This window comes from Rhynchophorus ferrugineus, unplaced genomic scaffold (genome assembly GCF_030347505.1).
Source record: "Rhynchophorus ferrugineus isolate W39M unplaced genomic scaffold, kcgeb_rfMv2 rfM8, whole genome shotgun sequence".
Classification (NCBI taxonomy): domain Eukaryota; kingdom Metazoa; phylum Arthropoda; class Insecta; order Coleoptera; family Curculionidae; genus Rhynchophorus; species Rhynchophorus ferrugineus.
In genome coordinates this window covers 35061909-35089674 of record NW_027472587.1, presented here as the reverse complement: position 1 = coordinate 35089674, position 27766 = coordinate 35061909, and the positions used below count along the sequence as shown (strand labels likewise).

At 31.7% G+C, this 27766-nt stretch overlaps 2 protein-coding genes across 3 annotated transcripts; one reads left to right on the top strand and one right to left on the bottom strand.

The window, feature by feature from the left end:
* Positions 1-2222: 2222 nt before the first annotated feature.
* LOC143201164 (BRISC complex subunit FAM175B) lies at positions 2223-3143 on the bottom strand. Its single transcript, XM_076412060.1, has 2 exons — positions 2954-3143; positions 2223-2901 (listed from the first exon to the last, which is right to left on the bottom strand). Exons 1-2 carry the CDS (start codon positions 3032-3034, stop codon positions 2242-2244), a joined length of 741 nt encoding a protein of 246 aa, XP_076268175.1. The 5' UTR covers positions 3035-3143; the 3' UTR covers positions 2223-2241.
* A 174-nt stretch (positions 3144-3317) lies between these two features.
* LOC143201147 (uncharacterized) lies at positions 3318-21607 on the top strand. 2 transcript variants are annotated; one of them, XM_076412037.1, is made up of 4 exons: positions 3318-4210; positions 14174-14271; positions 19924-20085; positions 20189-21607. In XM_076412037.1, the coding sequence occupies exons 1-4, from the start codon at positions 3497-3499 to the stop codon at positions 20334-20336; spliced, it is 1122 nt and encodes a 373-aa protein (XP_076268152.1). In that variant the 5' UTR covers positions 3318-3496; the 3' UTR covers positions 20337-21607. The 2 variants fall into 2 exon arrangements, with proteins under 2 accessions (XP_076268152.1, XP_076268153.1); XM_076412038.1 differs by having other exon boundaries at positions 3352-4210; positions 19924-20089.
* Positions 21608-27766: the final 6159 nt, after the last annotated feature.

The following is a 27766-nucleotide window of genomic DNA, read 5'->3' as shown; positions in this document are numbered from 1 at the left end:
AAAATATATAATAAAAACATTTTAACACAATTCAACGTAATTATATTGCTCAAAAATAGTTGTATGTCGGGTTCAATTTTTTTTAAATATATATGAACTTTACAGATTCCTACTTTTAATTAATGATAAATTACTAATATCGAAAGGTGTAATTCTGCATCGTAAACTAATAAAATAATTTACCCTAAATCATCCACAGATATTGTATTTAAAAAAGGTCCTTCACCTAATTGGCATCAACGAATTAAAAATATTTTTACACATAATAACATACCTCCACCAAATTATGCGTATATTTAGACTCAATCAAAGGAACTTTCCCCCAAAAATAATTATACATAATTTTATTATGTTGTCTGCAACCACTTATTTATAGATTCCTATTTTTCAACTCGTTCGTAATGATTGAGTTCGTATTAATTTAATGCTTATTCGCACTTACCTGAAACAATTAAAAAGAATATTTTACCATATATTATTAAAGCATTAGAAACTACTAGACATATCTCTTGAACTTACGTCATTATATACAAGATGATTTGCCTACTATGAAAAATCAGTTGCATTGACTTGAAGTTTTTAACTTTTTGTTTTAACATTTACTACCTCATATTTAAATTACTGCGAGTAACTACGCATTTTTATCTATAATGACATACTTTCGTAAAAAAGTTAAATGATGTTAGCCTGGTGTTCATGAGATCTCTGGCTATTTTGTAATTTATACTATTTATTCTGTGATATCTTCCCAACCCTTCAATCTCATGAATATTATCATGTAGATTGTATTTTAATTAAATAATTAGGACAATTACCTGAAGGGTTTTTGAATTAGCAATAATCCTGCTGTAATTCACAAGTTCATTTCTTTAAATTCGAATATACTCTACACACCATCAAACCAATAAGCACTCGCGCGGTGTAGACGAAATTAGACCTAGAGTATAAAAGAAAACAATATTTAATAGTTAACATATCGGAAATATAACAGAACTCACCTCCCTATTCTGCACCCAGCAACGCTAGCCCAGATGGAAACAAACTCAAAGCCAACTTGGCGATAGAAATAGTTTTCTCGTCAATGAATAAATCAGAAATTGCCTATTGACGGTGGTGTCAGTAAAAAACAACAAAATAAAAAGCAAGGGATTATTTAAGAATATAATGAATACAAGCAAGAACTTGTAACGAAGAAAAATGAAGTGTCATTGAAATTCACGCAGTGAAATGCATCGTTGTCAATAATCCAGGATTGATGGCAATTTTTTAAAGTTTTATATTACCAAGAATACTTTTGTATTACTTTTTCTTGGATTTATCTAAACCCTCAATATTTAACTAATAATAATTAGTAACGTAAATTAGTTAAATTTTGTTCAGTACAAAAATATATTTAATATATTAAAACAAATTCATTATACATAATAATAAAAATAAAACGCGAACGGCAACATAGGCATTAAAAAGTCAAGGCACACTCAGTTCCATGATAAAGAATAAATAGGCATTTTTTATATTGTTACCCTAAAAAACTTTATTTTAATAGAAGAATATTTCGTTAAAGGCGTGCAAATAATGTTATTTACCAAATTAGACGATAAAGATATAATAGAATATATTAATAAATCAAATTATTTTAGGCTTCAAATTTTTCACAAATATTTTGGGGTATTTTAGAATTATCTTCAATTACTTAGCTGTTATTATTTTCTAGATGCTTGTTACCTGTCAATAAAGAATCAACAGAGTTCAATATTCTGAATTACTCTTTCAATGTTGAGGGTACAGGAGTACTAATCGCTACTGTTTCTTAAGCTGTCTATGTTCTTATTTAATTGTTATACAAGTAACAAAGTAACTGTTAAAATAGTACTTAAGTACTTACTATTATTATTAGACATAAAAAAAACTAAGTCCATTTTATATATAAATATATTTTATATTATAAATATGTATTATACACTAAAATATAACAGATGCTTATTATCTACTAGGAAAAGTTTATATAACTTTACAATGTAGATTACAAAGAAAATATTCCTAAATATATACATTTGTATTCTTTGGATGCAATTTTAAACATTTGAACTAAAAAAAAAACATTTAACATGTACTGATAAGTAATAACAAGTAATATAAATACAATAAATATTAGTCGGGTAAATTCAAAAAATTTAAAGTATGAAATAAAATATAAATCATTTATAAAATATAATTATAAAGTGTTTGTGATTGTTATCATTAACATTCTTTGGTCATTTGTAATTTCTTTATATCATTTTCTAATTCAAACAAGGTGTCTTCTGCTTTTGCTAACTCTTTTACAGTGTTACAAATAAATCTTTGTATTGCATCTTCAATTTCTGTAACTACCACAATACCTTTGGTATTCTCGATATCCGATTGAATGTCAGATATAACTTTGTTAAGTACTGTTGATGACTCATCTGAGTTCATATAACTTTTGTTACATTCACCTAAATTAGGTATTGATATTTTAACCTTATCAATTTCTCCATTTAATATCCTGTAAAATCTCTGATAATAAGAGTAATAATTTAATTTATGTGAACAATCCATTTGAACTACGCATAGTGAAAATAAGTCTGCTGGTACATCAAATAGTTCTTGAAATTGCTTGTGTAGAATACAATCTCTTAACGTTAGGCAACGGAATGTATATGAACGATATATATACCATGCTACTACTTTGTTGATATTAGAACCAAGAAATTTACTAATTTTATCTTTGTCTACCTTTCCTTTGGAAAAATCACTGGACCTTGGCCAAGGAATAACTGAATTGATTTTGATAACTTTTGAAACATCAACATGTTTTTGATCCCTATCAGTTATTGAAATTACCTCTTTATGGACAATTTCTCCTAACAAAAATCCATACTAAAATTAACAAAATTATGATTCATATTTAAAAATATAAATAAATATTTACCTGCAATGATGATTTATTAATTTCGTATAATAGATATGATAAAACGGAACCTGACAACGAAATAGTGGCTGTTTGAAACATTTTTCAATTTCTCTATTAACAATACTTTTATCAATAACTAAAACCTAAATTCAGAAAACCTAAATTTTTTAGATTATATATTTTGGTCAATTTTAACCTAATTTTAAAATAGAAGAAGAATTAAGAAGAAGTAGGCGTTGACTATTTTTGCAAATTTTAATTTTCAAAAATTATTTTAATTTGGTATTATAATTAAAATATTTGTAGATAATAAGAAAGTTTACCGAATTAATGTTTCTACTTATATAAATGAGATACTATATAACTTTAAATGGCGGAATAGATAATTTATACACAGACGTGACAACATCGCATGACATTATTTAAAATGACAGCAGGGAATGTTAAATATGACAACAGAGAACATTATTTTTGTTATTTGATTGTGTAGTTTAAGAGTTTAGGTTGTGTATGTTCTTGTTGTAAGATTGAAGCTTATTAGTTTATATTTTATTCACCGAAATGTCTCCAGAAGTGAATGGAAATCCACCAACAGTCACGAAACGTAAGAAAAATCGCGAAAAGAATGAATCAAAAACGCCAATGAATACATTTGAATTAAACATTCCCAGCTGTAATGTAAACTATCTTCCAGCATCTACTCGGGCCTATCCAAATTTCAGTGATATTTCTAGTAATTATTATCCTTTTGTAAACTACAGTACTTCAGAATCAATGTCTTTACCTGTTTACCCAATTAATTATCCAGGTTATGGGTGTCCAGGCAATTTTATGGGTAGCGTAGGAAACATTTCAAAACATTCTACTTTATCCAACCATACCTATAATATTAATTCAGATGGGGCAGATTATTTTAGTCTGCCCATTGTCAATTTGGATCAGAATGACGAATCAAAAAGGAGATTTTCCGATCCTGGGTTGCCTAATGAAAGTGATTCCAGTACAAATTCTTTTGATGAAAGAACGATTCGTAAATTAACACAGCAGATAAATTCACTGAAAGAAAATAATTACAAATTATCAAGAGAAGTCATGGAACTCAGAATTGAGTTGAATTTATTAAAAAAACAACAAAATGTTAGGCATTTTGATCGGGATTATGAGCCTGGTATGTTGACTGATGTAATTAGGGAAGTTAGGGAAGCAGCACGTGTACGTGAAGATGCCCTCTTAGCTAGAGTGAAACATATTGTGGAAGAGAAACATTTAAGTGTGGTGAGTATTAATATTTATTTATATTTATTGCTTATATGCAGTTTACTTTAAAATAGTAATATAAGTTTTAAAAGCAATTTTATGATAATGAAGTTGCTGTAACATTTTTAAACGTAATTAATGATGTTTATTATTACTGATAAGGTATAACAATACCATAATGACGCAAGTTGAACATTTTGTGATATTTGAAAAAGATATAGTGAAATTAGCCCTAATTTGATATGTCAGACATTATATTAATGTATAAATTAGTATAGTAAGCAGCAGAAATCTATAATAGATTCTAATCTGAGAGTTATTTTAATCATCCATTTCTCATCATTTTTACAGCTTCTATTTTTAACCGAACTTGAATGTATAGACTGCCAGAAAATTAATTTTATGTTAATGACCTTGTACTTTCTGGGATGAAAAATTTGGTTGAACTATTTTTTTGCATAATATCTATTGTTAATTGAAATGTTTTTACTGTTATAAAGAATGTGAGAAGAATTTGATCATTGTTATTTTCTAATTTACAGTCCCTATTATTTAAATTATATTTGTAGTGGGTTCTATGAACTTTTGATGAATTAAGCTGAATAAATTAGTTTAACAGTGTCAGTATCAATAAAGTTTGGTTGTTTTACTTATGTCATGTGATAAAATCAGGTTATTTAGATTGTATCAAAGTTTTAATATTTTTCAATTTCATTTGTGAACTATAATGTTTTGATTTTCATAATTGCATGTTTTTTTGTGGTAATATCAACCCCAAGTTATTGTTTATGATACATCCTCTGATTTCTAGGTTTGTTTTGAGATGCTTTTGGTTGTCTTATATCTTCTACTTTGTGTTGGGATGCATTATATTATAATAATGGTTTGGGGCAATAGTAACTAATCAATGATTCGATTTTTGGAATCATTTTTCAAGGCGTGATCAATTCAAGTGTCATTTTTTTTGGTAAAATCATAATTCTGTCAATTTAGAACTTCTGCAATTCTTTCCAGTCCTGCCAAACATTTAGCACCATCTTTCTTTAAGCTAAGCGTTCAGCACATTATCATTATCCTTATTATGGTCCGTAATCATTTGTTTCAAAAATTGATTGATTTAGATTCTATATAGCAGTTTTTGTAAAGTATTTTAGGCATTTTATGGCGTAACCTAAAATACATGCAATTGTTTTATTTTGAATCAAGGAGCAATTATTGTCATTCGAATGTGTGCGAATGTTTAAAATGCAATCATTTGCCACATTAGAAAGTTAATAGCGCTGAACTAATCGGGTCACATGAATAAAATAACAAATTAATCCTATTAGCAAAATTAAATCCTGTTTCGATTATAGGCTTCAATGATTGCAAAACTAAGATAAAATTGATCATTCAAATATTGACTGTTTTTAAGTTCTTGCGTGTATTCTGATCATTATTTCCTTTTAAAAAAGGTACTTATTGAGAAAAATTGGTAAAAAATGTATTGATCAAGATATTTTTCACCATTTTTTACAACTTTTTGCCATCTTTCTGGTTACATGGCTATAACATATTCTTTCGACGTGTTGGTTTGATAGCAATGCATTAACATAATTTGTTAGAGTTTGTACAGATAGACGAAATGATACAGCCACTTAAAAATCGTTAAATAAATTAAAATCTTATGAAAACGCAATTTTAAAAATAAAAATGGACATATAGACAATATATAGATACAATATATGTGTAACAGGCCAATTAAAAAGTCCTCGGCCTACCATAGTAAAACACATTTTTTTGGCAAAATTAGTTTTTTTATTCAGTATAATTCAAAATATAATTTAAATGGTGATACACTAATTACAGCGACCCACCAACTTTTCGATTCCATTTTTGTAGTACGATTTCTCCTTTGCTCCAAAATAGGCCTCAGTTTCGGAGATCACCACTTCATTCGACAAAAATTTTATTCATGGATTCATGGATTTTTGCCATTGTTTTCACTGATTTGTGACACGGTACATTGTCTTGGTGAAGCAGGACTTTCTTTTTCTTCAAATACGGCCGTTTTTCGGCGATTTCGTCCTTCAAACGGTCCAATAACGCTAAGTAATAGTCGCTGTTGATGGTCCTTCCTTGTTCAAGGTATTTAATGAAAATTATTCCATGCGCATCCCAAAATACAGACGCCATAACCTAGCCAGCCGACTGTTGCGTTTTCCCACGGTTTGGAGCGAGTTCATCGTGATCAATCCACTCGGATGACTATCGGAGTGAAATGATGGAGCCCTGTTTCATCCATTGTCACATATCGATGCAAAAACTCGGGTTTATTACGCTTGATCATCTTCAAACACTGCTCCGAATCATCAACTCGTCATTGTTTTTGGTCAACCCAAATATTCGTGAATGATATTATGTACACGTTCAGTTGATATCTTTAGAGTGTCTGCTATTTTATTCAATTTCAATTTACGGTCATTCGGAATCATTTTGTGGATTTTTAAAATATTTTTGTCGGTAACAACCTCTTTTGGGCGTCCACTGCCTTCACTGTCTGTGTCTTCGGTGCTCATTTCACCACGTCTAAACCTAGCATACTAATCCTTGAGGGTTGATTTTCCTGGACCAGTGTCCGGAAACTCGGCATGAAGCCAAGTTTTTGTTTCAACTGTATTTTTTCCCTTCAAAAAGCAATATTTTATCAACATGTGAAATTTCTTTTTATCCATTTTTTTCACAATAACAAAAGTTGCTTCATTCAAAATGCTATAATTCACAAGCTGATAATCCAACAGCTGTAAAATTTATGCAGGTATCTTTTGAGGGTTAGGGCTAATTAAAAAACATATGGAATTAATTTTAGTAGCGCCATCTATGTGCCAGGCCGGGGACTTTTCAATTGACCTCTTATGTATGTGAATTTTTTTCCATTATGCCTAGCACTAATAAAAACATAATTAGTATAGAGCTAAAACAATCTCAATTCAGCTTTAGTTTTCATATAAACACGGTTTACCTCTCTAATAATATTAGAGAAACATTTTTAAAACACGATTGAAGGTTCATTCTATTATTAAGTTTCGCTTCACTTGCAATGAATGAATGGGAAACAAACACGCTATAGATGCGACACCACTCCCTGATTGCAAATATATGTATATTAAGTTGGCTGATATAAATAAACACAGACATGCATCATTCAATATGTTATATTCTGGCATCTACTTTGATCGGTGAAATTATTAGCAAAAATGCGGCGCATGAATGTAAAAAACTATTAAATAACTTAACCTAATTGTTAAATTCGATAGTTTTGTCATTTCCTCTTTTAAAATAATAGTTTTTCCTTTAGTATCATTGAGTTGTTCAGTGTATACAGACGCTAATCGTGGAAGGTTCAAAATTGCATTTTCGACATTATTTTTGTTGAACACTTTTAGAACTTATGATGATGCTGCTCCATCATATCCCAATTGTTGGTTTTGGTTTCGGCCATTTGAAAGTTGGGAATATTGATGTTAATGACAAAGAATAGCCTGGAGGATCAAAAAAAGTTTGAAGACAATGAATTGCTAGACTTTTGGATGATACTACAGCTGAAATTCTCAAAAAACTTTCAGACAGTTATAGAGTTAGTGAATTTTGGGAATTATATGGCTGGGTGAATGGAGGTAAAGCGAAATCAAACAGTGATGGTTACATTATGTGACCGTTATTTATTGACGTTATAAAATATTAATAAACACAAAGGGATAAAGGTGGCAGCGGCGCGGTTACCTGTAGACGAGGCTTGGACAGTTGATGGTGGCACGTCTGAACTAAACGATAGTCATATATTAGTCAGGTCGTTATAACGACTAAAACTGTAACGACCCCCACTAAACGTAGTGGGGGTCGTTGCAGGTACCCCTCACGTGTTCAACATCTGGAATATTTTCTGGTCATTTTTTTGTAGACCACAATTCTAAGATGTAAAATTCGACATTTGAGACATGTCACTACAGAATCAACTGTTTCCAGACGTTAAAGACTCAAAGGAGGGAGAATGTCAACTTTTTCTTGTGGCATATTTTGACTGGCAATGAAAAGTGGCTCTACTATGACGATACCAAGCTCAAAAAGTTATGGTTTTATTAAATTGCACAAAATTGCCTCCTTGTTCGGCCGCGCATTGAATGAGTTGTTAAATATACACTGCTGAAGTTCAAGTCACAAGTTCCCAGCGTGCATACTTTAGTAGAAATAAGATTTTCGGCTTGTACATGCGCACATTCGGCTATTTTTATTTATTTTTTGTAGTAGCCAGCAAAAACTAATTACCTGCAGTAGGTAGAAAAAGAGAACAGCAGCAGCTTCTGTTTATCACTTTTTCTTTTGCACAAGAGAATTTGAATTTGCGACGTTGTCAGTTCTTGTAAATTATACGTATATTTGAAGAATATAACATATCTTGATTTTATAAATTGACCTAAAATTTACTTTTTGGTACAATTTTGATCTTTTATAATATAATAAATGTCGTATGAAGAACTCTTTATAGAAATATTTAATTAAAAAATAATTTTGAAGGGAAAAGTGATGACAAAACAATATGTAAAATAAATATAATTTATTTGTCTATATTTATCTGCCGGGTAGAGTTCTAGCCATACTCTTTTTTCTGTGGTAACCCCTCTAGGTTTAGACCACAAGCATCCATTTATCTTTTATCTTATTTCTTCTATAAAATCAATTCCGTCCCTGTCAAAAGATTTTTCCTTTTTAGTGTAAAAAATCTCTGTGCTATAATATTTTTTCTCACGTTAATTTAGACTTGGTAATATTCTTACCAAAATACGGACCGGTAACCTTAGCAAAAGAGGGGTCTGTTGCTCTTTCAACATCAAAATCATTCAAAATCTTCAAAGCAGTCCAACTCTAGTTGGTAATAACACAATAACAAAAGTTGCTTCACTTAAAATGCTATAATTCACAAACTAATGATCCGACAGCTGTCAGATTTATACACGCATCTTTTGGGGGTAGGGCTAACTAAAAATACATATGGATTTAATTCTAGTAGCGCCATCTGTGTGTCAGGCCGGGGACTTTTCTATTGACCTGTTATATATAGTCACACAGATGTATCTCATCACACACACATCCTTAATCTAGCTAACTTGGGCTGTTTTCCTAAGGAAACGACGTCTCGTTTTTTATTTCCGCATGTATACTGAGGATACATTACAATCAAATAATAGTGATTCTAATTAAGTCACAAAAATGCTGAACTTACTCTTATATATTAGGCACACAAAAGTAGCGCCGTAAACAAACTGAAACAAACAATCGTGTTATAGAAATTAGTCAATTAAATGCCCTTGTACCAATTAATTAACTTCTATAGAATACTCTATGCTCGCTGCTTCGAAATGCTGAAAAAGAAAATCAATTATCAACATCGTTCTTCTAACACAGTATCGCAATGTTGCAAGAAAATGGGAAAAAGTTGAAAACGACGTCTCGTTTTTTTATTTCCGCATGTATACTGAAGATACATTACAATCAAATAATAGTGATTATAATTAAGTCACAAAAATGCTGAACTTCTCTTATATATTAGGCACACTAAAGTAGCGCTGTAAACAAACTGAAACAAACAATCGTGTTATAGAAATTAGATAATTAAATGCCCTTGACCAATTAATTAACTTCTATAGAATACTCTATGCTCGCTGCTTCGAAATGCTGAAAAAGAAAATCAATTATCAACATCGTTCTTCTAACACAGTATCGCAATGTTGCAAGAAAATGGGAAAAAGTTGAAAACGACGTCTCGTTTTTTTATTTCCGCATGTATACTGAAGATACATTACAATCAAATAATAGTGATTATAATTAAGTCACAAAAATGCTGAACTTCTCTTATATATTAGGCACACAAAAGTAGCGCCGTAAACAAACTGAAACAAACAATCGTGTTATAGAAATTAGTCAATTAAATGCCCTTGTACCAATTAATTAACTTCTATAGAATACTCTATGCTCGCTGCTTCGAAATGCTGAAAAAGAAAATCAATTATCAACATCGTTCTTCTAACACAGTATCGCAATGTTGCAAGAAAATGGGAAAAAGTTGAAAACGACGTCTCGTTTTTTTATTTCCGCATGTATACTGAAGATACATTACAATCAAATAATAGTGATTCTAATTAAGTCACAAAAATGCTGAACTTCTCTTACATATTAGGCACACTAAAGTAGCGCCGTAAACAAACTGAAACAAACAATCGTGTTATAGAAATTAGATAATTAAATGCCCTTGACCAATTAATTAACTTCTATAGAATACTCTATGCTCACTGCTTCGAAATGCTGAAAAAGAAAATCAATTATCAACATCGTTCTTCTGAACAACTTCTGAAAAGATGTACGAAATGATTTAAAATATTTTTAAACTGATAGAATAGTCACAAGTACCTAATATCATCGAATGAATACATTCACTTTGAAAAACAATAACAAAAAAACCGAAACGACTTTTTCCCCAACCCATCATTATCTTCGATGGGGCATATTAATTTACCGCCTAAAACATTTTATTAAAATAAATATTTAGGCGCCAGAACGGGACCTCCCCCTCACCACAGCCGAAACGATGAAGTAACCGACCGCTTCCTCTAATCTTCCGCCATAATTAGGTTTTCCAATCCGACCAATAATGTTCGGATTTTCGATGCCCTCTCCGTAAAATTAGACCTTTCCCGTTAAGTAAAAAGCCATTAAGGACCGTCGTGGGTTCGGCCCCAGCCAGCGGAATCGGGTTTCGGCGTAACCGGAGCCGGAGCGTCACCGCGGGGGTCTAGCGATGGCGAAGACCAGGCCGACAAGATTGGCCCAAATGGAGAGCCCTGGTGCGACGTTGCTGCCAATCCACTTTCGATGTGAAGTTATTGTTTTTTCCTGCGCCGTTGGGATGTGGAAGGGGACCGAATCGTTTCTCTAAGGAAGTTTTTTCTGTCTTAAAACGTAAATGCGAATTAATTTTAGGTTGATAATAAATGGTCACGTACTTTTCGAAATATTGTCTGATGCAAGCCATCACTGTCTCTTATCTTTTCATTGATTTCATTGTGACAGAACAACTGAAAAGTCCCCGGCGTACCATAATAAAACACACTTTTTTGGCAAAATTAGTTTTCTTTATTCAACATAATTCTCTTCAAGGGTGGTGCACTGATCATAGTGACCCTCCAACTTTTCGATATCATTTTTGTAGTACGATTGTGCCTTGCTTCAAAATCAGTTTCGGCGATCACCTCTTCATTCGACGAAAATTTCTTCTCAGCGAGCATTCTGGAGAATACGGTGGATGAGGAAGCAATTCGAAGCCCGATTCGTGGATTTTTGCCATCGTTCGCACTGACTGGTAACACAGTGCATTGTCTTGAAGCAGCACTTTCTTTTTCTTCAAATGCGGCCGTTTTTCGGCGATTCGGTCCTTCAAACGGCCCAATAACGCAATGTAATAGTCGCTGTTGATGATCCTTCCTTTTTCAAGGTACTTAATGAAAATTATTCCATGTGCATCCCAAAATACAGACGCCATAACCTTGCCAGCCGACTGCGTTTTCCCACCAGGGTTCATCGTGTGCAGTCCACTCGAATGACTGTCGATTGGACTTCGGAGTGAAATGATGGAGCCATGTTTCATCCATTGTCACATATCGACGCAAAAGCTCGGGTTTATTACGCTTGATCATCTTCAAACACTGCTTCGAATCATCAACTCGTCGTTGTTATTAGTCAAAAGTGAGCTCGCGCGGCACCCTGTTTGCGCAGAGCTTTCTCATACCCAAATATTCGTGAATGATATGATGTACACGTTCAGTTGATATCTTTAAAGTGTTTTATATCTATTTCCTTCAATTTCAATTTACGGTCATTCAAAATCATTTTGTGAATTTTGTTAATGTTTTCGTCGGTAACAACCGCATTTGGGCGTCCACTGTGTTCGTCGTCTGCGGTGCTCATTTCACCACGTCTAAACTTAGCATACCAATCATTGATGGTTGATTTTCCTGGGACAGTGTTCGGAAACTCGGCATCAAGCCAAGTTTTTGCTAAAATGTATTTTTTCCCATTAAAAAGCAATCTTTTATCAACACGCGAAGTTTTTTTTCATCTATTTTTTTCGCAATAACAAAAGTTGCTTCACTGAAATAAACAACTATAATTCACAAATTAATTATCCGACAGCTGTCAAATTTGTACACGCATCTTTTGAAGGTTAGAGCTAACTAAAAAACATATGGATTTAATTCTAGTAGCGCCATCTACGTGTCAGGCTGGGGACTTTTCCAGTATGCCATTTGGGATTAATCTATAAAATGAACAAATTGCTACCGCGGAATTACTGTCGAGTTTCGCGTGTAGGGTCGTTCTCAACACTTAAACTTATTTCGGCTGGAGTTCCACAAGGTGGTGTCTTGAGACCATCTCTATATCTGCTCTATACTGCCGATATTCCAACAACATTTGCTGGCGACACAGTTAGAATGGCAAAAAATGTATCTCTGTCTACGGCTATAGAACAAGTACAAGTAGCGGTCAACAAGATCTACAAATGGACTAGAGATTGGAAAATACAGCTTAATAGCTTCCAATGTGTCCAAGTTAATTTTGCGTTGCAACGAATTGACAAAAACTTAATTATGTCACTTGACGGATGCCCAATTCCTCAAACAGAATCAGCTAAATACCTCGGAATATGGTAGGTTAAGCTGGAAACATCATGTGAGACAAGAAGCAGAGCAAATTAGACTCAAGCAACTGTACTGATTAGTCAGAAGATACTCTCAACTTGATCTAAAATCAAAGAGATTGCTTTATCATTCAGTTTTAAAGCCTATTTGGACTTATGGTGTGCAAACATTGAAATTGTTCCGTTACAAAATTCAATTAGTCCAAAAATTGCTACCGAGAGATCCTGATCAACGAGCTGAGTACAGTAATGAAATCCTAAGGCTGTCTGGTGAAATGAAGATTTTTCGTCTAAACTGATAATGAGCGATAAAACCCATTTTCTTCTCAGTGGCCACGTCAATAACCAGAACAGTCAGTTTTGGGGAACACAGAATCCTTAATTAATTCATGAGGCATCATTGCATCCACAAAAAAACAACTGTATCGTATGGTATTCATGCTGGAAACATTATTGGTCCATATTTTTTGGAAAATTTTGAAAATTGATTTGAAAAAGTTCCTGTACAAAATACAGTTAGTCCAATAATTGCCACTGAGAGATCCTGATCAACGAGTTGAGTACAGTAATGCAATCCTAAGACTGTCTGGACATAATCCTCCATTAATTCATGAAACATCCTTGCATCCACTAAAAACAACTGTATGCTGGAAAATCACAGGTCCCTATTTTTTTGAAAATGATCAAGGTCTTGCGGTTACTGTTACTGCTGAACAGTACCAAGAGATGATTCGAAATTTTCTTGTGCCTGAAATGGAAGAGCAAGGACTGGAAAACATGTGGTTTCAGCAAGATGGGGCCACAGCACACACAGCTCGTTCATCAATTCAAATATTGAATGACGTTTTTCCACGAACACTAATTTTGCAAAATGGCGATGTAGCATGGCCAGCCAGATCTCCGGATTTCGTAGCATCATAAATTTATTATGGGTTTTTTAAAGTCAAAAGTTTATGTGAATAATCCCCAAACAATTTATCATCTTAAAGACAATATATAATTTTTCAATCATAACGAAAAAAAATTAATGTAAAGACCAAATAAACGTTTTATAAAAACCAAACTTACTTATCTTTTATTTGAACAAAGTTATAGGCAATCAAAATGGTAGCGGGAGTTTTGCCGACCACGTTGTATAAATATCATTTTAAGGTGAAAAATGATCAGAACAGATTCAAACATTTAATACAAAATCGTTAACCTTCCCGAGTATTATGTATATGTATTTACACTGTTTATTTAATATTTTATAGAACCACCTGAACCTAGTCACGGAGAAGAATAGAAACAACGATCGAATATCGAAACTTGAAGAGCAGTTGAAGAGTCTTGCTGTCAGTAGTAGCTCGAGGTGAGTTTTTTCTTGAAAATGTTTTGTTGTCTGTATTTGGCCGGACAAAAATAGTCGCCGACAACATATTCGAAATTCCATCTGTTTCCGAAAATAATCGAATTTATTTCGGCTATTTTGATGCAGGTGTATATGCTTTATATTGGGTTTTGTAAAAAACTTGACGTGGTGTTCACGGGGTTATTCAGTCAGTGAAAAAGCTGATTAAATCTTGGACAATTGCAGCAAGACAAGCACAGCGATGGTGTAAAACTTGTTCAATACACTACAAGTATATACAAACCAAAACAATCACTTATATTCACTCAAAGATCTCAGAAGCTCTACAGTGACGTTAATATAGTTTTTATTTAACAAATGGCATAAAGCCACCGATTAAAATGGCACTTATATGATTAATTAGTGTTTGACCGATGTGAAAAACATAAAAAAGAACTATATTATTTTTTTTCTAACCTAATACGTTTAACAAACATTAGAATATTTTTTGATAAAACTTTTTCTATTTTTAATTTTAAATTCATCAAAATGCACAGTCTGTCATGTGACGTGAATTCTAATCATTTTCAATCTTTACAATTCTTTTTGCTGTACACATTTTTTAAAACTAATTACGTCTTACATTAGATATGCTTAGGACATTTTTAGCATGCTTAAGCTGATGGCAGTTTGTGCATTGGGGAATACTATTATTTTTCTTCGGGAGTTCTACTTTTATTTTACAGTATATTAACAGGTCAATTAAAAAGTCGCCGGCCTACCATAGTAACACATTTTTTTGGCAAAATTGTTTTTTTTTATTCAACATAATTCTCTTCAAGGGTAATACACTGATTATAGCGACCCTCCAACTGTTCGATACCATTTTTGTAGTACGATTTGTCCTTTGCTTCAAATAAGGCCTGTTTCGGCGATCACATCTTCATTCGACGAATATGTCTTCCCAGCGAGCATTCTTTTGTGATCTGAGAGCAGAAAATACTCGCTGGGGGCCAGACCTGGAGAATATGGTGGATGAGGAAGCAATTCGAAGCCTAATTCATGGATTTTTGATACGGTACATACATACATGTCTTGGTGAAGCAGCACTTTCTTTGTCTTCAATTGCGTCCGTTTTTCGGCGATTTCGTCCTTCAAACGGTCCAATAACGCTATGTAATAGTTGCTGTTGATGGTCTTTCCTTTTTCAAGGTAGTGAATGAAAATTACTCCATGCGCATCCCAAAATACAGACGCCATAACATTGCCAGCAGACTGTTGCGTTTTCCCACGCTTTGGAACGGGTTCATCGTGTGCAGTCCACTCGGATGACTGTCGATTGGACCTCGGAGTGAAATGATGGAGCCATGTTTCATCCATTGTCACATATCGACGCAAAAACTCGGGTTTATTACATTTGATCATCTTCAAACACTACTCTGAATCATCAACTCGTCGTTGTTTTTGGTCAAAAGTTAGTTCGCGTGGCACGCACTTTTCACAGAGCTTTCTCATACCCAAATATTCGAGAATGATATGATGTACACGTTCAGTTGATATCTTCAAATCTGAGTGCGAAAAAACACGCGAAATTCCTTTTTAATTTTCTTCACAATAACAAAAATTACTTCACTCAAAATACTATAATTCACAAACTAATGATCCGACAGCTGTCAAATATATACATGCATCTTTTGAGGGTTAGGTTAACTAAAAAACATACGGATTTTTTCTAGTGGCGCCATCTATATTCCATGCCGGGGACTTTTTAATTGACCTGATAGATAATTTACGTCATTAATGGTTTTGTTGTTCCCGTTTTGTATTAAATCGACGTAAAACAGCGGTGAGTTTTTGTTATATGTAGATCTCTAAATTAAAACTAAAGCGCGTACAACGGTACAAATAAAAATCGATCCAAATTAAGCGATAAATTAAACAGACAGTTTTCTCACTTTCCATCGTCTGTGCCGCAAGTAAATCTCGTCGATTTAAAAATGTGACGCTCTTCGGATTCCGGGAGGGGGGATCCTTTTATTATCGTCTCCGGCCACGTTCTGCGGCCGTCGGTCTCCCGCGATAGCGCCGGAACATGTCTTATCTCTGCCCATATACTTTCCTGCTGGCGACAGGCGACGGGCACGGCGTTGAGCAAACAGAACGAGGAAGGACACGGCTCGATAGCCGTACCGACGCTACTTTGTATCGTGGAATTTCGCAGGATCGGCGAAAAGATTTCGACCGGAATAGGGTCGGTCGCTAATATCAGTATCGCCCTTTGGGATGTGCATTGCGCGTTTTACTTTTGCCGAAATCCTTTGTTTAAGGGGGTCACTACGTGTGATGTGACGGACGTTCTTTAAAACGTTTTTTTTTTTGAGGAACTTAAGTTGTATAAGTTTGATTAGAAATTAATCACGAAGCTTATAAGATCTCTCAGTAGATATTTAAACAAGAATAATTTTAATCATCTATTAGCTGCTTACAAATAATTTTTTGACGATTTTTTCTTTTAATTCTTTTTTTTACCAACGAGGGTTTATCTGGACTGGACCTACTGTTTAACGCTACTGTCGTTTTGCTATGAAGACATTTGACAGGTTCTAATAAAGTTTGCCATGCAGGTGCGGCGCGTGCCAGTCCTGACGTCACGTTTAATTGACCAATAAAATTGAAATAAAAACAATTTAATTTCTGAAATAAATTTATTAATTCAACGAATGCAATAAATATAATGTGTATCTTTATAACGATATCTATAAAGTATAAATATTACATCTTATTATTGGTAATATTCTATCTGGAAAATTATTATGTAGTATACAATTAAAAGTTTTAAAAAATGTTTTAAAGATATTTGACAAAAATATGTTATATTATGGACGTGGCAATATCGCGGAATAAAATAAAAGAGTTTAAAATAAAGAGACCTACTTACAGACAGTATAATAAAACAATTTTCTGGGAAATAAGATATTGCCTTGACTCGTTTATTTATATAGGAGCATCTGGAATTGAAGTTAGAGTCATCCCTCGTTAGTATGGAATGTAAATTATCTAAAGATTTATATATAATTATAAATTATCTCATGTTCATTCTCTTCACAATTTCCTAAAGGCGAATGTGATTTATAAATAGAATGAAGAAAAATTAACTTATGTTGAGCGCTTCAAATGATTTATAAGACATACTAGCCGAGTATGTATATTCCTGAATCCATGAGCTAGATCCCAAAAAAAAAATATCTTCATTAAGTAGCCCTAAGCCAATATATTTATTTGGATAATCACACTTTTTTTTAATGAAATGAACCCCTCAAGGTAGTTATTAAATTGATGACACTTGTAACAAATTTGTTATTACTTGGGCAATAAATTTTACATCAAAATTTCTCGTGTACTGAATATCGGATACCTATCTTAATAGATTTGCATTCAGGATCTTCTATTATTTTATTGCAGCTGCAACTATTGGTCCAATTCATTGATTAAATTATATGAATAAACTTGCATTAACTTACAACAATAAAATGTGCTATAACGATCATAAATTTCATTGATACTCAATCCAATCGGTTTGGGATTTTTAACATTATCAATCATTTTTTAACGACAGCCAAATACTTCTTCGCAAGAAAACGATTGTGCATTTCTTTACTATCTTTGCACCCGGGTACACAACATTTCCTAGATCGATAATTCACTATACTTTTTGTACTACCGACTAATGAACTAATAATTTAATATTCCTTATTTAAGCCATACTGAAAATGACGTTCAAAATAAATATATAAAATACAACTAAAATAAATATGCAACAAACGTACCATAGAAACGAAAGCCATAGAAAGAAATGTGAGCCAATCAGTTGGACACCGCGAAACATTTCCCCAAAATTTTCTATAAAGTTAAATCTCTATTTTTCTTTGATAAAAAACATTTATAATTACAGTCACAAACATAAAGTACATCCATGTCCCGGCAGGATTCGAACTCGTCTTGACCACTGAGCCAACGAAGCCGGCTTACACCGGTTTGACAGCGGCTTCTGCTTTAGATGTCTTCGCATTAGAGACTCCTTTAATAATTTCTTTAAAAGAAACGAAGTTATATAGTGATATATGATTTCGAATTCAAAAAGATCTGCCAAAAACCAATAGAAAAGTTAAATATTTGGTCTAATTCATATTGAGAACTCACCTTACCAACATATACACATATTTAGGAATTAATTTATGCAGAAACAAAAAAATATAATTTTTTTGAACACCTCATTCCGTTGACCTCTTTAATTCAGTGTCCTTTCAACGCAAATAATTTTTACATATAAATTTTCATTTGGAATCGAGGTTGTCCCTGACCCTCTGTGTGCCCAACCCTTGATAAAATATAATGGTTCATTATATTGCGGCTTTTGTTTCATTTTAATAATTATAATATTGTTCTCTAACGGTACTCGGTTAATATTGGTTCAATATTTTATTTTTGAGTTAGTATTTGCAACTGTCATATTGATTTTTTTTTGTAATTTGAGTTCATATTGCAATCTAGGACTATTCCCCTTCCCTATTATAATGGTAAATATTGAATTATTCCGTTGATTTATTGATGTATTTTTAACTTGGACAATAATAAGTCGGAGAAACTGTAATTTCGATTTTCAATGTTTTTCAAATCGAATTTATTCAAATATTAATCAATTAAAGCAGTCAGAAGCTTCACGAAACGATGCAAAACTTGTTTTGATATCAAGCATAGCCGTGTTAAGTTTTCGGTGATATTTGAAAGGAATTGTTCATATTGGAAAGGAGTTGTTCTGCAAAATCCTCTTAATGGTATAAAATTGCCTTGAAGAAAGGCTTGTGAAAAACACTTGGTTCAGATTGTCAGGTCACAGTGACCAAATAGTGCTTTTATCAGAAAATAAATTAAACATGGAAAATAAAATAAAATAGTTTTTCCCCAACCCTTTATATTATATTATATTGAGGGTCTTAATGTTAAAAATCCTGCTCATCATTATTAGTAGTGGCTATTTCTGGAGAATTCTAACCGGTAAACTTCAGTAGTTTGCGCCTGATTATGCGACGTTGCCATTTACTAGCAATCGAAAGGTAGAATCCAACCAACTTACAACAGCCTTTTTGGATTTCACCCTGGTACTGGTAAGAGTTCTGTTCTGTAAGATGAAGAATTTTGTTATTTATAGTTTATTTGTTTTTGTACTTTTCATATTTTGATTATAAATGATAGGCAGTAATGGATAAATCATTGATTTGTGAATATTGTTAAAAAAGCTACTATAACACTTTTAATCTGAACGGACATATGAGGACATATTTGTTTTAATTTTGCAAATTGGATTAAATTCTATACGAAAATCATTGTATTTTAGACATAGTCGGCCCTGTGAAAGTAAAAGTACAATAAATATGAATCAATGTCCTTTATGTGAGTCAGAATCACAGCTCTCAATTTAAACTTGAGTGCCAAGTGATATTTTAGGTTAACTTGTGAATTCAAGATAATTTATTCTTTATATATACGTATAATTTTCAACAATTAGCAACGTCGCAAATTCAAATTGGCATAAGTTCAATGCGGGCATCATAGGATTCTCCAGAACTAGACTCTTGCATCATTCATATTATTACTATCAATTTATTCTTATAGATCTGACGACTCCATAAACATGTTAAACTTATCCTCCCTTTCGGAAGACAAGAACAAATCCGCTCGACAAGTTCTGGACCTGGAAAGGGAAACTTTGCAACTACGACGTGAACTGCAGGACACACGTAACAAGAAAGAAGAAGCCGACCAAAAACTTTTACAGTACGTACGTATTTTTGTTTAATTTTCGAGATATCAGTTGCTGTACGATTTCATATTTTATTAATATCGCATACATTTTAATTTTTTTCTTTTTTTTTTCAAGCTTATCTAACATGCTACGACGCCACGAAACGTCCGATCCTTCTGAGGACGGAAAAACGTCCGTGGATAGTCTCTCCACGATTACAACATCCTCATCGGTGGCTGCCACACCCAGGGTTATACTGTCTGGACCTGTAACAGATTTATAATATTTATTAATCGTTTTTTTATGTTAAGAGCTCGATGCAAGACTAAATTAATGAATCATTGACTGGTTGCTGTTAAAATTGATTTGTGAATTAACAAGCTAATTTTTTGTTCGTTTGGAATAACACATGGTTGTAAACTAAATGCATTCCGCTAACTTTAAGGAGACTTAACCTTTTTTACTTTTAGGCAATACTTTCGAACACCTCCAGCGATACATTTTAAACGTCTCTTAACTAACATTTAACTTTCTATTTATTATACTTTTTTCAGCTCGCGTGAGTTATTTGAAAAGCGAATCACGACACCAACAATTAATTTTCTCGGCTAGCTTTTGCTATAGCGAACAAATTCAAGGTAATCGTTTTAATTAAATAAACTTTTTTTAAGCCGCTGATTTTGGTTATCGACCAGAAATAATTGAAACTCTCTTGGTGCCTTGGAATGCAATAAAATAATAAATTTTATTTTTACAATAGTTAATTTATTAGATATATATTATATATCAAATATGTTACATATCTATAGTGCCGTTTTAGTATAATACTTGATTATTTAATAGGGATTAAGAACTATTCTCTTTCCTGCTACATTATTTCTGAAACCTATGCCTCTTCAGTGTCTTATCGATTTCTCGGTATATATAAAGTAATATATAATCTCAAGGGTAACAAAAAACATATCTAATATCGTATTTTTATAATATTTTTATTTTGACTGACGTTATATTAGTAGATAGGAGTTTTAGTAATTAATAAGAATCAAATGATATTCAGTTACTGCTCATTCAATTGATGTACTTAATAATAACAAGGGATTAATACTTTTCACGTTAAATAATGAGAATTTATTTTATTCTAAAATGTCCCATTAATGACTGGTGTGTTGGCAATTGCAATAAGTATCTGCTACTTTATTTAGGCTTGATTCATTTGCATTTGCTAAGTTTTTGGGATAATTGTTTATTTGTATTTTTATTATAAGAGATCTGTTCTAGAATTATTTTTGATCATGTCATCAAGGAGCAAAATATGTAAGGTAAATACTCTATTTTTGATGATATCTAGTTACTAAATTTAATAGTAAACCACTGCTGGCTTGGTGTTATCCTTTTATATCAACTTACATATTTTGATTATTATCTCATTTACTGTGTTTTATTAAATTATTTAGTGTTAAACAATGAGGTGCCTACAGTGTAATTTACATCCATGGATATACATATTGTATTTGGGGCTATTTTGATATTAAATAAAATAATATTTTTCCAAAATATTGTGTTATTATTTCATGTTAGATACATACCTATATATAGAATTAGTCTGTTGAATAAAACAATTGAAATTAAACATATAAATAATACTGTGTGTGAGCTGAATATGTTGTACAAACGCTAAATTATCTATTTTATTTCAAGTTGGCTTGTTTTAAACAAAAGAAACTTACATTTTTGAGATTAGTTCATTTATTTTCTGGTTCCTATAGTATGTTAATTCATTATTCATCATTAGATGTATAGATGACAATGAAATATTAAATCTAATATAATTTTCTTAAATATAGTCTGTATCTATCAATATTTTATTCTGGTTATTTACTAAAAAAATTGAACATTTGTCCTGGGTAACTTTCCTCTTTCCTACCACATTATTCTTGAAATGTATGCATCTTCAGTGTCTTATTGATTTCTGGGTATATATAAAGTAATATATAATCTGAAGGGTAAAAAAAATCTAATATTATATTTTTATTATATTTTTATTTTGACTGACATTATATTAATAGATAGGAATTTTAGTAATTAATAGGAATCAAATGATATTCAGTTACTGCTCATTCAAGTCAAGTACTTAATAATAACAAGGGATTAATACTTTTCACATTGAATAATGAGAATTTATTTTATTCAAAAATGTCCCATTAATGAATGGTATGTTGGTAGTTGCAGTAAGTATCTGCTATTTTATTTAGGCTTGATTCATTTGCGTTTGTTATGTTTTTGGGATAATTGTTTATTTGTATTTTTATTATAAGAGATCTGTTCTATAATTTTTTTTTGTTGTAATCAACGAGCAAAAAATGTAAGGTAAATACTCTGTTTTTGATGATATCTAGTTACTAAATTTAATAGTAAACCACTGCTGGCTTGGTGTTATCTTTTTATATCAACTTACATATTTTGATTATTATCTCATTTACTGTGTTTTATTAAATTATTTAGTGTTAAACAATGAGGTGCCTACAGTGTAATTTACATCCATAGATATACATATTGTATTTGGGACTATTTTGATATTAAATAAAATAATATTTTTCCAAAATATTGTGTTATTATTTCATGTTAGATTCATACCTATATGTAGAATTAGTCTGTTAAATAAAACAATTGAAATTAAACATATAAATAATACTGTGTGTGAGCTGAATATGTTGTACAAATGCTAAATTATCTATTTTATTTCAAGTTGGCTTTTTTTAAACAAAAGAAACTTACATTTTTGAGATTAGTTCATTTATTTTCTGGTTCCTATAGTATGTTAATTCATTATTCATCATTAGATATATAGATAACAATGAAATATTAAATCTAATATAATTCTCTTAAATATAGTCTGTATCTATCAATATTTTGTTCTGGTTATTTACTAAAAAAAATGAACATTTGTCCTGAGTAACTTGAATATTTAATAGGAGTTAAGAACTTTCCTCTTTCCTATCACATTATTCCTAAAATGTATGCATCTTTAGGTGTTATCGATTTCTGGGTATATATAAAGTAATATATAATCTCAAGGGTAAAAAAAAACATATCTAATATTATATTTTTATAATATTTTTATTTTGACTCACGTTATATTAGTAGATAGGAATTTTAGTAATTAATAGGAATCAAATGATATTCAGTTACTGCTCATTCAATTGATGTACTTAATAATAACAAGGGATTAATACTATTTGTGTGTGTGATCTCTGGTTCTCTGTTCTCTATTGAAATATATGAAAGTCGAAAGTTCCTTTTGTAATTTTAAAATTCCTGTTCTTTGTTCAAACTTTGCATCAGCAAAAATGACAGTTGTGTGAACTTAATGAGAAATAGAACATTAACAATACCTTTCAGAGGGATTTTTAAATGTTTTTTTTGCTCTATAAAATTATTTTTGTTTAATTTTTGAAATATATGTTTAATTAAAATTGCCGAAAAATTATTTACCTTTTATTTTGTTGTTATTTTATTTGGGTACTAAAAAGGTAAGTATTATAAAAATATATTGAAATGCGGTGAACATATCACTTGGCTTTTGATATGGTAAAAGCCTTGAAAGCTCTTTCACTATATATGTTTTTAATTCTGAAGAGGTAAAGTATGCGCGTAAGAAGCGACCATTTAAAATAATTTTCTTATGCGACCTTAATGTTTTCGATTAATATTAAAATGTTTATTTAAGGTATGGTGTTTTCATTCGTCGTGTTGAGCATCGTTCATGGCAATTAATTTTTGTTGCCCCAGGGTTTTACACAACCCTGTATAATGTATGATGATTTGTTTTTTAAAAATATGTAAATGTATGTTGCACAATGGTAATTTTATGTTAAAATCTCATTGGTAATAATGACAAATTTACGTTTAACAACTTTTACTTCTTTATAAATATACTGTACAGTACCAACGATTGTTTAATAAAATGTCACATCATGATTTCTTGAACCTTTTCAATTATTAGCAGAGAAACTGTTGATATAGAGGACAGTTCTGTCAGTTTACAACCAAAATAATTTAGACGACCCCTTTCAGTGGGATTTTTTTAAATTAATAATCGACAGAACTGGGTAAAATTTACTACTAACTATTTTCAGTCGTTAATTTTTTTTACTATCAACTGTTTCGACTGTTTGGCGACTATCGACTGTTTCCAGTCGATAGTTTCCAAGGCTAAAAAATATAAAAATAAATTTGATTATGCACACTTAATATAAAGTTATATACTATAAAATAAAATTATATAAATAATATAAAATTCATATGGTATAATAATTTTATTAAAACACAAACAAATGATATAAAATTATATTACAATAACAATCCAGGCCGTTGTATTCTTTACCTGAAATATAACATAACAACACCTTAATCTGTAGTAGAAACAGTACAGGTATTCGTTACTGTGGAAAGTCCAATGTTATAAGCTGGAATTACCATAATATTTTAAGCGACACTTTATTCTGAATAGAATAATATAACACCTAGTTTTGTACCCGAATTTCGACAATTCGACTTAAACAGTTAATTGCTTTAAGGGATTAAATTGAGAAAGATGGAGTTGTGAAAAATTGACTTTGCCGTAGTAAGACTCGTGTCTCAAGCCGTAACCGGAAGATTTTATGTGACCAAGGCTTTACTGTTGGTATAATAACATAACCCTAATTTGATTTTACAATATTTATGGAATTAACTATTAAACGGTGTTAACGAATTAATCGAATTAATGTCGTTCTATAAGAAAATATTTGTGAATTATTGCCATCAATGTTTTGTATGTATCAATATATTTTGAGATAAATTTTTGGCTAATATTAGATCGTCGTTAGATACTAGAAATACCAGTTCGTAGAAATTCATTTAGCCACTGGATCAGTTGAATATCTCTAGTATACTTAGAATGTTGTAATTAAAAAAAGTGTTCTTTTATAAAAAATTGTGGGAATCATTATTATTACTTCTTATTCTTCTGATGCCTCCTAATATAAATAAGCTCCAATTGTGCTTATGAAGAATTTTGAAGAATTAAGTGAAATGTAGCAATCATTTAAGTGCTATTAGGTGCTTGCATGTATTATCATCATTTTTCCATTTTAAGATCGCATTTTTTGGAATAAAATGGTTCAGCATATGTTAATTAAAATACTTTCCATCATTTTTACGTTTTCCTATTTTTCTGGCGATACTGTGTCAAAAGAATAATGTTAGATTGTCAGTGATCCAACCATCAATCCATTTTGTACATCTTCAGCTGCTCGAAGCTGTATACCAGCCAAGACCTGCTGCATCGATCTCAATAAGTGGTAATTAAAAGGCTATGTCTGGTAACTACACCGGGGATAACGCAACTTCGCATTTTGAACAGTCTTTTTATCCTTTTGTCGTTTTGCATAGTTACCTACTCGTTATTGTTTATCTTTTTTTGTTCGACAATACATTGTTTAATCTGTGTAATTTATCTAATTGTGTTAGATATATGCATTAACCTGATCCTGAATCAATCTTCTGATTTTCTGTTTGTTGTCCAGTAGCTGTATTGCTTCCACGTTGCTGTGATTTAGCAACCTTATTTCAAGTTTTAGATTGATTCTGAGGTCATCGTGCAACACTTCGTTGGCTACATAGCGATAAATTATGCTTTGTTAAATGATAACTTTGTTTTGGGTGCGTTCGATTACTAGTAGGTTTCATGTTTTAGTGCAACCCTACATTTGAAGCCCCATGGGTCTAAATAGGCTTTATAAATGAGGGATAAACCAATCTCTTTGTTTTTAGGTCAAGTTCAGAGTACCTTCCGACTAACCAGTATAGTTGCTTGGCTTTGAGTCTAATCTGCTCTGGTTTTTATCTAATATAATGTTTGTAATTTAACCTACTGTCGAGATGCATCCCGAAGTATTTAGCCGACTCTGCTTGAGGAATCGTGCATCCGTCAAGTGACTACTACCCTATGGAACCGCCCGAAATAGGTTTAAGTGTCGAGAATATAAAATTAATACAAAAAATATTAAGTTGAATAATATATTAAGATAATATATGTAAAGAGAATAATGAAAGAGAAGTATAGTTGAATAATTTATTAAGATAATAGATGTAAAGGGAATCAATAAAAGTACAAAAGTTAAATATTTTAATGGCATGTCAGCAAGACTGTGATTTAAGCAACTTGGATTGATTCTCTTTAGTGATTTGTTCGATAACATTTTTCGTGTTTGTTTAGGACATTCGTATTTATGACATATATGTTCAAATGTATTTTGAAGATATAAGTATTTCAAATAACAACTACAAAATACTTCAGCGTCAGCTATTTTAAATACTAACTATAAATTAAATTTTTAGGAAGTAATTGGGTTATAAATACCAAAGACGTATCTTAAATACAAGTAATTCAAATACTGCCTAACCCTGACTCTTAGGTAGTATACAATTGGTTTTATTAGTTAGTACTAATATACTTTCAACTGATTTTAACACTTACCGTTTAAATGAACATTGAACCATATAGCATCACGTTAGACAAAAAGCAAAACACATTAGAACCAAAACAAAACAACTATACTGGTTAGTCGGAAGATACTCTCAACTTGATCTAAAATCAAAGAGGTTGATCTATAATACAATTATAAAGCCAATTTGGACCTATGGGGTGCAAATATGGGGTTGCACTAAAAATTCAAATCAGTTAGTCATACAGCGCTGTCAAAACAAGATTCTTCGATTGATTACCAATGCCTATCGCTATGTAACCAATGAAGAACTGCACGATGACCTGGAAATCAAATGGATTTGCGAAGTTGTGCAGGATTTCGCCTTGAAACACGAAAGAAGATTACTAAATCATTCTAACGTGGAAGCAATACAACTGCTGGACAGCACACAGGATGTCAGAAGATTGAAACGATCAAAACCATACGAACTTGTGTAAACATTTAGTGTGTATTATTAGTGTAAACTATAGCTATAAGTTAATAATTAATAAATAATTATAATTTTATAATTGAGGAATACATACTGATGTATTTTCTCGCACTCGTCTTGCTTGTTAATTAATCCAAGCACATAGGAAAAGTAGTAATAAATTAATTGTAATAATAATAATAATTAAGATTGTACTAAGCGTATCTAATAAAGATGTTATAAAAAAAATTGAACCATATACAAGTACTGTATATAAAAATATTTGTTTTTTTTTTGAAACAATGCTGTTATCATTGTTGTTTATTTTGGAAAATAGAACGGATTTAAAATCGTCGTGAGCGAAAAGGTTGTTTGCGGAGAGTGTATATATTTAAAATAGCCGTTTTTTAAAGATAAACCGCCATAATGCACTCGTACCTCTCGAACGGCCATCCAGTCATCGAAGTCCGCAATCGAGCGATCGGTGAGCCGTTGGAAAGCTGCGTCAAAGGGTATGCCGCTTACCCACCTAGTTGGGCATTATTGTTTTTGGGGTTCCTCAAGTACCAGGTGAAATTAAAATGTTAAATATTTACTAACCCTGAGACCACCCACTGCGACTAAGTGTTAACCAAGCCCGGTTGTTGTCGGAGACGGTTCCATAGCCCGGTTTCAGTGGCGGTACCTTAAAGAAAACCATTATTCAGACAACATGTTTTTAACTATAAATTATTTATATTGGTTATCTACAAATGTAGTAGATATACAACAAGC